The 14,553-nt window shown below is 44.9% G+C and overlaps 1 protein-coding gene across 6 annotated transcripts in view; it reads right to left on the bottom strand.

Annotated features, from left to right (window-relative positions):
* Nucleotides 1-14,553, bottom strand: part of myo18ab (myosin XVIIIA b) — a 155,784-nt gene that overhangs the window by 63,617 nt on the left and 77,614 nt on the right. For all 6 annotated transcript variants that reach the window (XM_079272197.1, XM_079272199.1, XM_079272194.1 and 3 more), the window contains 2 exons: nt 12,742-12,807; nt 5,757-5,885 (listed from right to left, as the gene is read on the bottom strand). In XM_079272197.1, coding sequence (XP_079128323.1) covers nt 5,757-5,885; nt 12,742-12,807 — 195 coding nt within the window. The remainder of the gene's footprint in view (nt 1-5,756; nt 5,886-12,741; nt 12,808-14,553) is intronic.

Genomic DNA, 14,553 nt, shown 5'->3' with positions numbered 1-14,553 from the left:
GCATACATATACATGTATACATACATATATACACATGTATACATGTATACATGTGTATATATGTATGTATACATGTATACATGTATACATACATATATACATGTATATATATATACATGTATACATACATATATACATGTACATATGTATACATGTACATATGTATACATACATATATACATGTATATATGTATATATACATGTATACATGTATATATACATATAGTATACATGTATATGTATGCATACATGTATACATGTATACATGTATGCATACATATACATGTATACATACATATATACACATGTATACATGTATGTATACATGTATATGTATGCATACATGTATACATGTATACATGTATGCATACATATACATGTATACATACATATATACACATGTATACATGTATACATATGTATACATATATACACATGTATACATGTATACATGTGTATATATGTATGTATACATGTATATGTATGCATACATGTATGCATACATGTATACATGTATACATGTATGCATACATATACATGTATAGATGTATATGTATACATGTATATGTATACATGTATGCATACATATACATGTATACATACATATATACACATGTATACATGTATACATACATATATATATATATATACATGTATATTTATACATGTATACATGTATACATACATATATACATGTATATATATACATGTATACATGTATACATATATACATGTACATATGTATACATGTACATATGTATACATACATATATACATGTATATATGTATATATACATGTATACATGTATATATACATGTATACATGTATATATACATATAGTATACATGTATATATACATGTATATATACATGTATACATGTATACATATAGTATACATGTATACATACATGTATACATGTATACATGTGCATGTATACATGTATATATGTATGTATACATGTATACATACACATATATATACACATGTGTACATACATGTATACATGTATATACACATGTATATATACATATATATATATACACATGTACACATGTATATATATATATATATACACATATATACATGTGTACATACACGTATACATGTATATATACATATATATATATACACATGTATATATATATATACATGTGTACATACACGTATACATGTATATATACATATATATATACACATGTATATATATATATATATATATATATATACACAAATATATAAGCATATATACACTTACGTGCTTACATAAGATAGCACCAACAAATTTCAACCAATAATATCATGACATCCATCCATCAATCTATCTCAAACTTTCAGCAATAAGGGAAGTGTGAGTGTTGCCACAGTCCTCTGTAGCTCTGTATCAAACTACATTCGCAGCCCAACCACTTTTTAGCGGTCCAATCAAATGCTTTGAAAGGATTTGCTTTAAATCCCTCTTGTAAATGACCAGGGCAGCTGGAGATCACGTGAGAATCGTAGGCTGAATTATCACAGGCTTCAAGCAATGTGTTGGTGTCCAGACCAATCAGCATCCTGTGGAGAGCTCCTGGCAGCTAGGGGCGTGGCTTAGGTGTGAGAGACGACACAGAGAGGTGACTGTTCTAACCAACGATGGTGGTCTGCATAGATGCTACAATAGCATCAGCTCCATTAGAGGTGGAGAGTATTTCCTCTTTGAAAGAAGAACAAAGAACGACACTGAAGCGTGACAATGAGTCCCACTGCTCTGCATGAACAGACCCGCCCTGCGTAGCTGGTTGAGGCAGAGACGATTGTTAAGCATTAACCTCGAGTAGTTAAGGATAGACTATGGACAGGACCTGAACAAATAAGGTCCAGTACCATGGGTGCCCGGCCAATCCTAGCGCTTCAATGCTGCATTGGGCGGGTCTTGCCAAGAAGAACAGCGGGCCATAATAATAATAATAATTATTAAATAATAATGCATCACTGAAGGCTTTTCTCCATGGAAAATATGTTTTATCTCTTCTCCCGCCTGGCTTCGGCCAGAGTTTGATTGACAGATGGTTCATCCAATCACCTGGCCAGTATTTTTTGATAGTGCCTGCCCTTTGTTAAATAGTATCCAACGACGTGGTCAGGTTACCTTGTAACTGTATAACACTGGAGAACATGTCATAGTACTTCCATTTCACTGGACCGTAACGACTGGAAATCAGTCTTCTGTCCTCATGATGATGTCATTTGGGTGACGGTAATGTTTGAATCACCCTCATAAAAGTTGCTTCATTATCATATAAACGTATCATCTCCTAACAAATCCTTGATCTCTACAATATATTGACAGCTTTTTACACCCCCCCCCCCCCACCCCCCGCCGCCAGAAATGCACAAGGAGAGCAGGAAGTGAAAGTCCACAGATGACTAAGCCTTGAGAGGAGAATGAACATACAGTGGCATGCAGCACTGCATTAGAAGAGCCACTAATGAGTGTTCTCTTCCTCTTCTTATGAGAATCTGCCTGAATCGCTACAAAATGTGCATGAGCAACTAACAAGTTGCTAACAACAGTCACAAAGAAATTAACCCAATGCTTCAATTACATGCGATTTCCATTTACCCCGAGAGATGAGGCTGAAAGCGAGTCCTCCGGGGAGACAGGGTGGTGAAGAGAAACTTAAATGCCCTTGAAAAGTCATTTTGGTAGGCAGGCCTGAGCCCAGTGCAGCAAGAAAGAATAAACTGAAATAATCATAAAAGGCGGACAAAGATCCAAAGCTTAATCTCTTCCCAGGCATATGCACGCGCGCACACACACACACACACACAGAAAATAAACTGGCAAAGACAAAGTCATTTATTTATTACAAGGGCAACTTGTGAAGCACCCAAAAAGCTAATTTGGTTAAAAAGTAAATGCATCTCTTTGTGTTTAAATACTTTTCACATTTCACTGTGATGATGGAGCTGAAATGCCATGATGGTCTCTAGAAACCACGTGAACACAGGATAAAGCACTCGCCCACCACCACAGGGACCAGGGAACAGAGCCTGCCCACTTTTCCTTCAGCTTGACCTGGAGCAGAGTCGGCATTGATTGTGGGTGGGAAGCCAGTGTGGGATCGCGGCTGTGTAACTGCTGTAGGGACTCCTACTGGTTGGTCGGCGTGGCTCTGCTAAAGGGGTCTGGTGTCTGTGGGTCTGTTGTCTGTGGCTCTGTGGGTCTGGTGTCTGTGGGTCTGTTGTCTGTGGGTCTGGTGTCTGTTGTCTGTGGGTCTGTTGTCTGTGGGTCTGTTGTCTGTGGGTCTGGTGTCTGTGGGTCTGGTGTCTGTTGTCTGTGGGTCTGTGGGTCTGGTGTCTGTGGGTCTGGTGTCTGTGGGTCTGGTGTCTGTGGGTCTGGTGTCTGTGGGCTGTGGGTCTGGTGTCTCTGGGTCTGGTGTCTGGTGTCTGTGGGTCTGGTGTCTGTGGGTCTGGTGTCTGTGGGTCTGGTGTCTGTGGGTCTGGTGTCTGTGGGTCTGGTGTCTGTGGGTCTGGTGGGTCTGGTGTCTCTGGGTCTGTGGGTCTGGGTCTGTGGGTCTGGTGTCTCTGGGTCTGGTGTCTCTGGGTCTGTGGGTCTGGTGTCTGTGGGTCTGGTGCCTGTGGGTCTGGTGTCTCTGGGTCTGGTGTCTCTGGGTCTGTGGGTCTGGTGTCTCTGGGTCTGTGGGTCTGGTGTCTGTGGGTCTGGTGTCTCTGGGTCTGTGGGTCTGGTGTCTGTGGGTCTGGTGTCTCTGGGTCTGTGGGTCTGGTGTCTCTGGGTCTGGTGTCTGTGGGTCTGGTGTATGTGGGTCTGGTGTATGTGGGTCTGGTGTCTCTGGGTCTGGTGTCTGTGGGTCTGGTGTCTCTGGGTCTGGTGTCTCTGGTGTCTCTGGGTCTGGTGTCTCTGGGTCTGGTGTCTGTGGGTCTGGTGTCTCTGGGTCTGTGGGTCTGGTGTCTCTGGGTCTGGTGTCTCTGGGTCTGGTGTCTGTGGGTCTGGTGTCTCTGGGTCTGTGGGTCTGGTGTCTCTGGGTCTGGTGTCTGTGGATCTGGTGTCTGTGGGTCTGGTGTCTCTGGGTCTGGTGTCTGTGGGTCTGGTGTCTCTGGGTCTGGTGTCTCTGGGTCTGGTGTCTCTGGGTCTGGTGTCTGTGGGTCTGGTGTCTCTGGGTCTGTGGGTCTGGTGTCTCTGGGTCTGTGGGTCTGGTGTCTCTGGGTCTGTGGGTCTGGGGTCTGTGGGTCTGGTGTCTGTGGGTCTGGTGTCTCTGGGTCTGGTGTCTGTGGGTCTGGTGTCTCTGGGTCTGGTGTCTCTGGGTCTGGTGTCTGTGGGTCTGGTGTCTCTGGGTCTGGTGTCTCTGGGTCTGGTGTCTCTGGGTCTGGTGTCTCTGGGTCTGTGGGTCTGGTGTCTCTGGGTCTGTGGGTCTGGTGTCTGTGGGTCTGGTGTCTCTGGGTCTGTGGGTCTGGTGTCTCTGGGTCTGTGGGTCTGGTGTCTGTGGGTCTGTGGGTCTGGTGTCTGTGGGTCTGGTGTCTCTGGGTCTGGTGTCTGTGGGTCTGGTGTCTCTGTGTCTGTGGGTCTGTGGGTCTGGTGTCTGTGGGTCTGGTGTCTGTGGGTCTGGTGTCTCTGGGTCTGGTGTCTGTGGGTTTGGTGTCTCTGGGTCTGGTGTCTCTGGGTCTGGTGTCTGTGGGTCTGGTGTCTCTGGGTCTGGTGTCTGTGGGTCTGGTGTCTCTGGGTCTGGTGTCTCTGGGTCTGGTGTCTCTGGGTCTGTGGGTCTGGTGTCTCTGGGTCTGGTGTCTCTGGGTCTGTGGGTCTGGTGTCTGTGGGTCTGGTGTCTCTGGGTCTGTGGGTCTGGTGTCTCTGGGTCTGTGGGTCTGGTGTCTGTGGGTCTGTGGGTCTGGTGTCTGTGGGTCTGGTGTCTCTGGGTCTGGTGTCTGTGGGTTTGGTGTCTCTGGGTCTGGTGTCTCTGGGTCTGTGGGTCTGTGGGTCCGAGTTCTGCACACCTTCATGCCATAAGTTGGCAGTTTGCCTCATGAATGTAATCAGATTCCCTATTAGCCTTTGGTTTAAATTTGATATGTTGCCAAGTAGGCACTTTTGCGTTTCGCTTTGACACCAATAGGCCACCATCTTCTTGTCCGTCAACTCTCTCACATCCTGTGTCAAGTGTGTTAAATGTGACAGCGGCAGACACTCAGTCACTTCTCCTCTCTGTAACAGTACTCAGAATGTATTGTAAATGAATGCCAGTATTCATATAGCGCGTTGACAATACTGTATCTGAATATGGCCATGCTAATAAAGCAGCAAGGATGAGTGGACCAGACACATGTAGAATACAACCACCACACTGTCACATGACTGATCATGAGAAGAGGATGACTGAAGTGGACTGCAGTAGGAGTGTGTGATGTGTCCAGTGAGAGCACATGAGGACATGTGTGTCTGTCTCCCTCTCAACGACTGGGAGTGTCCCTCCCCGGCCTGCTGCAGACCACATGCTGGACTGAAGAGCCCAGAAGCTCCGCCCCCCGCGGCTGCCGCACAGAGCGCTACGTACATGTCGCATGTCAAAACTGCACCAAATTTGACAAAGCACTCCGTTGGATCCCCAGCAACCCACTGAGTGTGACGTAGATCAGATGAGTACTTCTCAAGATACGTGAAGAAGAGAAGAGATTCCTTGCTTTGTAGTTAGATATAACATGACATGAAAAAGCTGATGATGTTCCACGAGAGAGGCTTCAGACCTGTCGCAGCAGCCTTACCTTCCTCTTCTTGAAGGCCTGTCTGGACAGGTATCCCCTGCAGGCAGCCTGGAACAGAGAAATGTTCCTCCTGGTCTGAACGTCTCGCTGCTCCTCCAGTCTGGACAGAGTCCCCGCTCTGAAGAACACCTGCAGGAGGAGAGGGAGAGTTTAGGCAAAGCTTAGACACATGGTAAGTAGACTTCACACATAGATGTCACGTACAAATGCAAACAGATTTCAGTTACGTAGAAACGTCGATTATCTCAGTAATCCAGTATTCTAGCGATTATTCCATCGATTAATCAAGTAATCAGATGAAAAATACTTCTGCATTATTTGGGCACACCAGTAAATATACAAAAGAGAAAATTATAAAGAACAACAGCAAGCAGCAAAAGGTATTTTAGCCACCTATAAAAGTGTCTATATCAGTTTAAGTGTACGCTGTATGTAGAACATTTTCTCACGGGAACTAAACTGAAAGTGAAACTATACTGTTTTAGTTAATGGAGTCTGGTAACTTTGACAGAGCAGAGACACGTTCAGTTCAGCTCCCAGTCAGAAAGGGCTGTGTGACGGCAAAGCAGTGAAAGTAGTCTCAAATAACATTGATCGTTTTAAGTGTCTAAAATACGTCTACAGTCGTACGTTGCTTTGCTCCTGTCTGCTTCTCCAACTCTGCTGTAGTAACACACTGACTATGGAGAAGTTCCTCATACTACCACACTTAAATACTGCACAGTGCAACACACACGGACCATTTGACGCTCACGCTGAACACGACATGCAGACAGGAGTCAGGATGTGCCGATGCAGGAAGTCAATGACATCAAATTGTTGCTTTTTTAAAGTTGACGTGCATCGATGGAGAGAATAAGAGCGGGGAGCATCTTGACGGTGTGCAGGCTTACATAGAAAACAGAGGCTAAGCTTTTTTGACATTACAGCTTGCCCCTCTGATGCTCACAGCTCTGGCACCAACAACTACTATACTCTTGACCCTCACAGACTCGAGGAGTGCTGCCGTCCAGCGTGACCACAACCATCAGGAGAGATGCTCTGTAGTGCCTTATCATCTGAACTCCATGTATTTTGAATGGGAGGACGAGACTCCCCAGTGTTCTGACAGGGCTGCAGCCTGGTTGTGTTTTTGTGTCACAGCTAAAGCTAAAAGCTAAATCATTTAGAAATAGTTGAAAACGGTGTCAAAAGAAGACCAAGAGGTGTCGAGGGCTCAGCAGTGTGTACGTCCTGTGTTGTTAATGTGTCTATCGTGTGTTTTCAAGAAATCTGGACTTTTGGACTGAACAAACTCATAGAATATGTATTCATAAGGGCATGGAAATAAGGATGAACAAAGATACCGAGCGTGCGATCACTTTTCATGTCAACACACACAAAGCAGATGATTTGTTTTTTCCACAGTGACAGCGGAGGCCACTAAAGACACTGCGGCCATTGAAATGTACGATTAAAACATGAACATGAGCATTAGAAGAATTGAACTAAAGTGACTGTGCGCTGTAGCCTGAAGTCAAACCTTCCTCCTGGTCTGCACGGACTCAAAGTAGTCACGCAGCGTAATCACACGCAGCAAGGCAGATTGCTGCAGAGGCGGTTGTGATTTTTGCGTCTTTGCGTCAGACAGACAACTTCTCATGGCGGTTTTTATTTGGTTCTGATAGCTGAACCCGAGCTCTGCTCCACACCAGAGACTGGAATCACCAGACTGAAAGAGGGGTTTCCAGATCCTGCAAGAACTCGCTTCACTGGTAGGAAATTCAAATCAGGGACATTTTGTCAAACCACTAGAAGCAAGCCCCCAATAAAAGCACAGCCACTGATGGATGTGGAGATTATTAAGATTAGTATTGATGACTAATAATAGCCCATGTGTTGTGTTTAATGTGGTGGATGTCTGACAGCATCTCTCCTCTCATACACGTCTTTCTTTCTCCGATAACGTGTCCTCAGACAATCATGAGCTTCTGCTGCTTACTGTTGACAAAACGACGAGTATGTGAGAGTTTTACTTCTCAAAGGTTGTTTTGGGCGTCGTTCCTCTCTAATGACACCAGGGTGTAGGATTGGTAGGAAACGTCTGCTGCTCCTCGACATGCTGGGATGAGAGATGTTGTGAACATCAACACTCTGCAGCAAGAGTGAGTGGGAGTACAGCCCCTCATATCAGAACTCTCAGAAGCTCGGGGTTGTGTTTAATGACTCGGAGGTATGCAGCACTAAGTTGAGCCAGAGGTAACTGAACGGGTGGTAAACTGGCAGCCAGAGGTGTGAGCTTGGTCCTGGATCACAAGGAATGTTAGCAGTGGGTGAAGTTAGCCAGGCTCAGCTTAAAGCATAGAGGAAGCTGATGGCCCTGTGTAGGAAGAGCACTGCCACTCCCACAATGAAATGAACATGATGGACTGTGATATTGATGTTTTAAATGAGTGCTTCACTCACAAAACTCTGCAGATCAAATCAAGCGCGACCTAAACTATCAGCCAGCCACCAGGAGGCGATCCAGATGTTTTGGCTGCAGGTTTGGGGAGCTGTCATGCCACTGCATGCACACCCTGCAGCAGCAGCCTGTGAAAACTGTTCCTGAATGTTACGGCTAAAGTCCAGACAAGAAAAGTAAAATAGAACAGAAATCAGAAGGGCAAAAAGAAAACGCACTGAATTCAGGTAAAGGGGAACCTTATTTTAAGTCGGATTTTTACCATTCCTGTAAGACTAGCCTTAAACAGCTATCCAAGGCATGCTGCAAGTAAACTGAAAGCTGCTTTTGAACCATTTGGAGGACATCCATGGATCTGTTCTCTTTTAAAAAGCAATACTTCGTTTTTTGTCCATCAGTCAGAATCACTGCTCTACGTGGCTGTCTTTACACAAAAGACTATTTACATGCAAAGATGATTGTTCAACAGGATTGTGGAAACAAATGCAGATTGTTTTCCCATTATGCTACAAAAACACAAAAAAACCCATCATACAGCATGTGGAGGGAGGAAGCTGATACTTGTGCATCTCTTTCGAGATGACAGCAGGGTGAACAGCTTGTGTCTTTAGATATCCTTCAGTTCCTCACAGGCTCCTCTTGTCACCAATACCACTGATACTCAGTAGACGGTACCAATGATGTTCTGGTTGGTTAAATCACCCTCTGTAGAGCCTCCTGTCCTGATCCGTACACATCCCATGTTAGGTTGTAATGTTTCCAGAGTAACACAATAGTGTAATACCGTAGCTTTGTTGTGAGAATGATTATCACCCAAAAGGAAAGTGTCACCCATGATGACACATGCAGTGAGGACTGTGCAGGTGGCTGCATCTCCTCCAGGCTGCCAGATGACCCACCTCTCACTGCCAAACTGCCCCTGTGGTTCACTGCCAACTTGTACGTGGCTCTCTGCCTGATATCATTAAAGCATCCCCGCACTGACTAAAGGGTCTCCAAGGAGCGCAGCGTTCATCTTACCCAGATGTGTTATCTCCTCCCCGGCTGGTTCACTTCATCTGCCGACAGCAGTCACTTCTTCACTGATCGTCATGTATACAACGAAATACCAGCCTCCTTACGGGACCTGGCTATCATTTGAAATGTTTTGGTATTAGTTCCAGTATGACACTTGAGTTTCCATACTGACGATCTTTTTTGTATGCAAAATATCTCTGCAAAATGCATTTTTGAGATACGTTAACAAAGAAGTTGATGTTCTCAAATGTTAAATGTCTAATAAAATAATTTGCACAAGAACAAAAGGAAATTGAAAGTAAAACATCTAAAATTGCCAATTTTACTTATTTTCTGGTATAAGTAATCTGATCGTAGAAATCAAACAACATTTGGAGCTGAGGTGGAGCAAGTGAACAGTTCAAAGTTTCTGGGAAACAGCATCACAAACAACGTGACATGGTCATCACTTATCTCCATCCGGGTTAAAAAAGAAACGTCCGTATCTCTTGAGGAAACTTAAGAAGGCCAGATTCCTGTGCCAAGTTCATCCTGACTGCAAGGCCTTCTCTGCTGGCCTAAACAGAATCACAAACTTACAGATCTTTAGTTTGACATGTTGGGCGTATTCTTTGACGTGTCAGCTCAGTGTTCATGTGTAGCTCTGCCGCGAGGTGCAGAGTGTGCTGTGATTGGTCAGTGGGCGAGCACATGACTATCGTGAAACGAAACTTAACAGCCAGCAGACTGAGACATTGCAGAGCAGTACGTTCAACGTTCAACTTGTGAAAGTAAAATCCTATGATAATCTCTTGTCATTAAGGAATGACGGTGGATCCCACAGCCAGACCAGCTGAGGACATTATATTTTCCTGAATTTAGGCTTTGCATTCTCTAAATTCTCGAGCGTTATTCAAACGACTCGTACCGAACGGTTTAATACGAAGATGTACATAGTTACAGCCTTAAAAATGAATAACTGCTGTGGCGCCATCATGAGGTTATAAGGTGGTATTTCAGCTGCAGGACAGCAGTGAAGGCCCAGGTATAAAATGCACGGCCCGCCACTGGCCAAACCCTATTAACGGCAATGTAAAGTGGATAACACGTCTACTGAAGGGACACCATGTAACCTTCATCTACTGGAGGAGAAGACGAGGACTGAAGCACAAGTAATGTAATGCTGCTGTATTAATCATAGGCTATTCTCCACTTTGATGCAGCTCATCTATTCATTATTCAAAATGATTCCCACACTGCATGAGGTACACAGTATAATGAGATAGAGTAAGTGGCCCAGTGTGTGGGATGGTTGGACCTGCGTGTGTCTCGTCTGCCAGTTAAACTCATGTGAAACAACAAGCATTAGTAATATTACCAACACCACGGAACAGAAAAGTTCGGAATTTAAACTTTTTTTCTGAACTTGGGAGAAGTAGCGGGCCAGATATAGACTGACACACACCAACACTAAGGCAAGGTTAAACTCTGCAATCTCTGCCAAGAAACTTCTCTAATTGACAGCTCAAGGCGCTCACTGTTCTTTATTCCACAGACATTCACACATCTCATTAACAAAACCATCAGCCTGTCTTTTTCCTTGTGATTAGCTGGGTTTTTTATCTCAAAGAGTTGGAGTCTGGCAGTGTCTGACTGCTGCTTGGCAAGGGTCAGAGACACAGAGAGCCCTCCCCAGAACAACAGAACGCAGCAGGACTACCGAAGGTGAGGATGGAAGACTCGTCACCGCACAGGGACAAACGGCTCGGACTTCTCCATGCACACATTATGTTAGAAAGGGAGCCGAGTAGAATGGAAAACACTTTGTAGTTGTCTAATTGAGGGTGTGACAGAGTGAAAAGACGTTGGGACTCGAAGCCCAGACTCCTTGATGGCAACATAAAAGATGCAACTGCCAGAAATGTTTGGTCAGTGCGAGCTTCCACAGCTAGAACCTGATTTGATGTGACGGTTGGAGTAGTTCACGTCAGTTTAAGGGCTTCCTGCAAAGAAGCTGGCAACTGCTTCAAAGTAATAACGGCAAGAGAAAGTGGTGTTTTCTGAAAACAAATGAAGAACATACACAGTGTGTGTGGGGTGGACAGACTCTGCGGATGCTGATTGGTAAATGTAAGGGCAAAACTCTCAGCTGTCAGTTTGGACCTGTATGCTTTTCTCGGGTTGAAGGTTACGGTTCTAAAAGTGATTCACCGAGGGTAGAGGTTGAAGCTAGGGAGGTGAAAAGACTCAATGAAAACCAGCATAAACATAAAAAGGCCGGGTCCTAATGAAGAACATTGAGGTGGAATTGCATAGTTGACATTCCACCAGTACTACGACGTCATGCACTCCTCTGCTGCTTTCTTTTGTTCAACAGAAATACTGTGGACTACTTTAGAATACTTTGTATTCACTACTTAACTTCAGTTCATACTCAACACTTCCTGCACATGTTTCATATTGAAAGCCGAGCATGAAAGTGAGGTATTATGCCCGTTATGAATTGCGTGCTGCATTCAACCTGTCTTTCCCTTTTTCCCTTTCTTTCTCGATGCTTCATCACAAGGTTGTAGAGTAAACGACACCGTGCTGGCATACGTCTGCTTTTCTCTCATTGTGGTGATATGAATGTCATTTATGGTGCTGGAGGAGAGACTGGACAAGAGGGCAGTTACTACCAGTTAATTGATCTGATGTATTGATCTCAGCATGTCCTTGTGTTAGAAATTGTTATTATCAACATGAAATGTATTTATTTATAGATGTACAGACGTATGAATCTTTGCAGGGAGTTTCACTGACCGTATCTTAACACAGAAGGCAAAGTCGGCAAAGTAGATACAATTGTAACGCCATCAGAAAAACAGCATCAACAGAAGATGACAAGCAAAGCAGTACAGAAAACAGGGAGATGTCTTCAGGCTAGGGGCGTAACGGTTCACAAAATCAACGGTTGGGTACGATACAGTGGAGCCACGGTTCGGTACGTTTCGGTACAGTAGAAAACTATAAATGCAGAGAAATGTACTTGATTTTAAAATATATTTATTCATTACAACTAACATCATGAAGTTATTCTTTGACTTTGAACAATGATGGAACTATACCTGAGTGACTCATCTTCTGGGGTGTCTTCTTAGCAACACATAAGCATAAAAAACAAAAACTGCTCCTTAATGTTATGTAGTGTTGTTACTTACATCTTGTATTGTTACTTACATCTTGTATTGTTACTTACATCTTGTATTGTTACTTACATCTTGCAAAATAGATTTTTAATCTCAATGGGACTACCTGGTTAAATAAAGTAAAAAAAAAAAAAAAACGTATTCGGTTCGTCATGCGTACCGAACCGTGAGCCTCGTACCGAACGGTTCAATATGAATACGCGTACCGTTACACCCCTACTTCAGACCATACGATACAAAATATACTGATAGTAACAAGCCTTTCGAATGAAGGCTTCCCTCTGCAGTCCATTCGAGCCCCGGCAGCGCTATGGAAGCAGCCCTTACATGAAGAATGGAATGAAGTGACTGCACTCACCCTGCTCAGCCCCATGTGGTAGCTGCTCTTCTCCAGCTCCAAGGACTCCAGCAGCTCCTCCACTGCCTGCAAACAGCAGAACAAGCAGTCAGCAGACAGACGGACACAATCGAGCCCCTTTGTTCCTGCCTGACCTCCAAGCCAACAGGAGAACAAGGGCCAAGTTAGAAACGCTCGTGTATTTGAACACATCACACTGTTTTTGACCAACTCAGAAGCTCATTTATAGATGTAGCATCTTTCTGCTGTTATCATGTGTCATCGTGTTATTCATTTGTTGCACTGTGTTGTGTACGATGAATATTATGTCGACTGTTTGTTGTCTGCAGGAGTTGAATTGGTGGCAAATCATCTCCTCTCAAAGTTGGGCATTTTAAAGGTAGAATCTCACAAACACTGTCAAGTAGCTTCATGAGATGTGAAGCGTTTTTGGTTTGAGCTCTACGACTAATAAAAGTCTGGATATCTCTGCTGCTTTGGTTTTTTGTGCAGCATTTTACCGTCTCCTGTGAGTCTGTTGTTGAGATATCTCACTCTGTTCAAGGTTGTATGACAGTAAGACTTTGTTGGGGTCTGACTCTGGCCATATGGCTGAAACATGTGCTGTGGACAAAGACAATCAGGCCTTCGCTTTTTCAAGCAAAGGTCTCATCCTGACTTGTAGTTTGAGGAGAGCAAAGGGATTTCACACTCAGGTGTGAATTCCCCCCCCCCCAAATAACCATGGTAACCGCGGCAATCTCATTGGCCGAAGGCCAGGAGACCCCAGGACCCCTGTGGTTCAGCCGATGTTCTATAAAACTGTTTTTAGTTCACACTTCTAGGCTTTTCCCCTTCGACCTCGGTTGAGTTAGGAGGCACACAACCGCTCTCTTCGCCCGGACCCCCCCCCCCCCCGTCCAGGCCACAGAGAATCCAGCTTTTTCCCGTCGACCTCCGTCGAACAGGGAGCACACCACGCTCTCTTCGCTCGGACACCCCCCGTCCAGGCCACAGAAGAACCAACTTTCCCCGCCAGCGCAACGCTGGCCACGAGGAAGCAACAGCCCCTCGAACCCTCATCAAACCCTGTCAGGTCACGAGCCATTTCGCTGGACGAAACAGCCCGCGATAACGAATCTGCATCAGCATTCGTTCAGTGCTTTCTGCTTCTTTTTTATTTTGTGCACAAACCGGCACAGAGGAGCCTACGAAGCCTCGCTCCTCTCCTGACCGATGATTACCGGGAGACCTACGGACCACGTCGTCTCAGCCGAAGTTAAACTGTCCTCCCTGCAGCGAGGACAGATCACGTCTGCGTTTGCTCCCGAGCCACGCCAACGGACCGAAACAGCGCCAGCTCACCGCCGCGCGACACACAGCGCCCGCTGCAAAGCCGCGCCGACCCGCAAGCTCCCCCCTGTCCCCCTTCCCGACGAGGAAAACGGACAGCTTTGCCACAAACACTTCCACGTTGCAACGAAGCATCTACAAGTAAGGTTCTTGGCATTTGGGCATAGCTTAGCTTAAATTAACTTAAGTTTAATTCAGGCCATTCATTTATATGTTGATATTCCCGTGTTTTTGTGTGTTTAAATTACTGTCGCGTGATATTGAGGTATTACGCAATCATTACGGAGCAGAGAAGCTCCGCTGTATGTGTGTATCAACTATGACTGTTTGCTCGGGATTTATTTGATTTCTTTTCATTCATTGTCTTCCACTCCGGGTGGAAGTTCTCTTTTCATTAACTCGACTCGGTGAGTGAGCTGAGGTGCGTGGCTTATCACGGCATAAGTTACCGGCAGTTCCAAGACGACAGCGGTATATTTA

The sequence above is a fragment of the Melanostigma gelatinosum genome (genome assembly GCF_949748355.1).
Source record: "Melanostigma gelatinosum genome assembly, chromosome: 7".
NCBI lineage: Eukaryota > Metazoa > Chordata > Actinopteri > Perciformes > Zoarcidae > Melanostigma > Melanostigma gelatinosum.
This window is presented reverse-complemented; position numbering and strand designations above follow the sequence as displayed.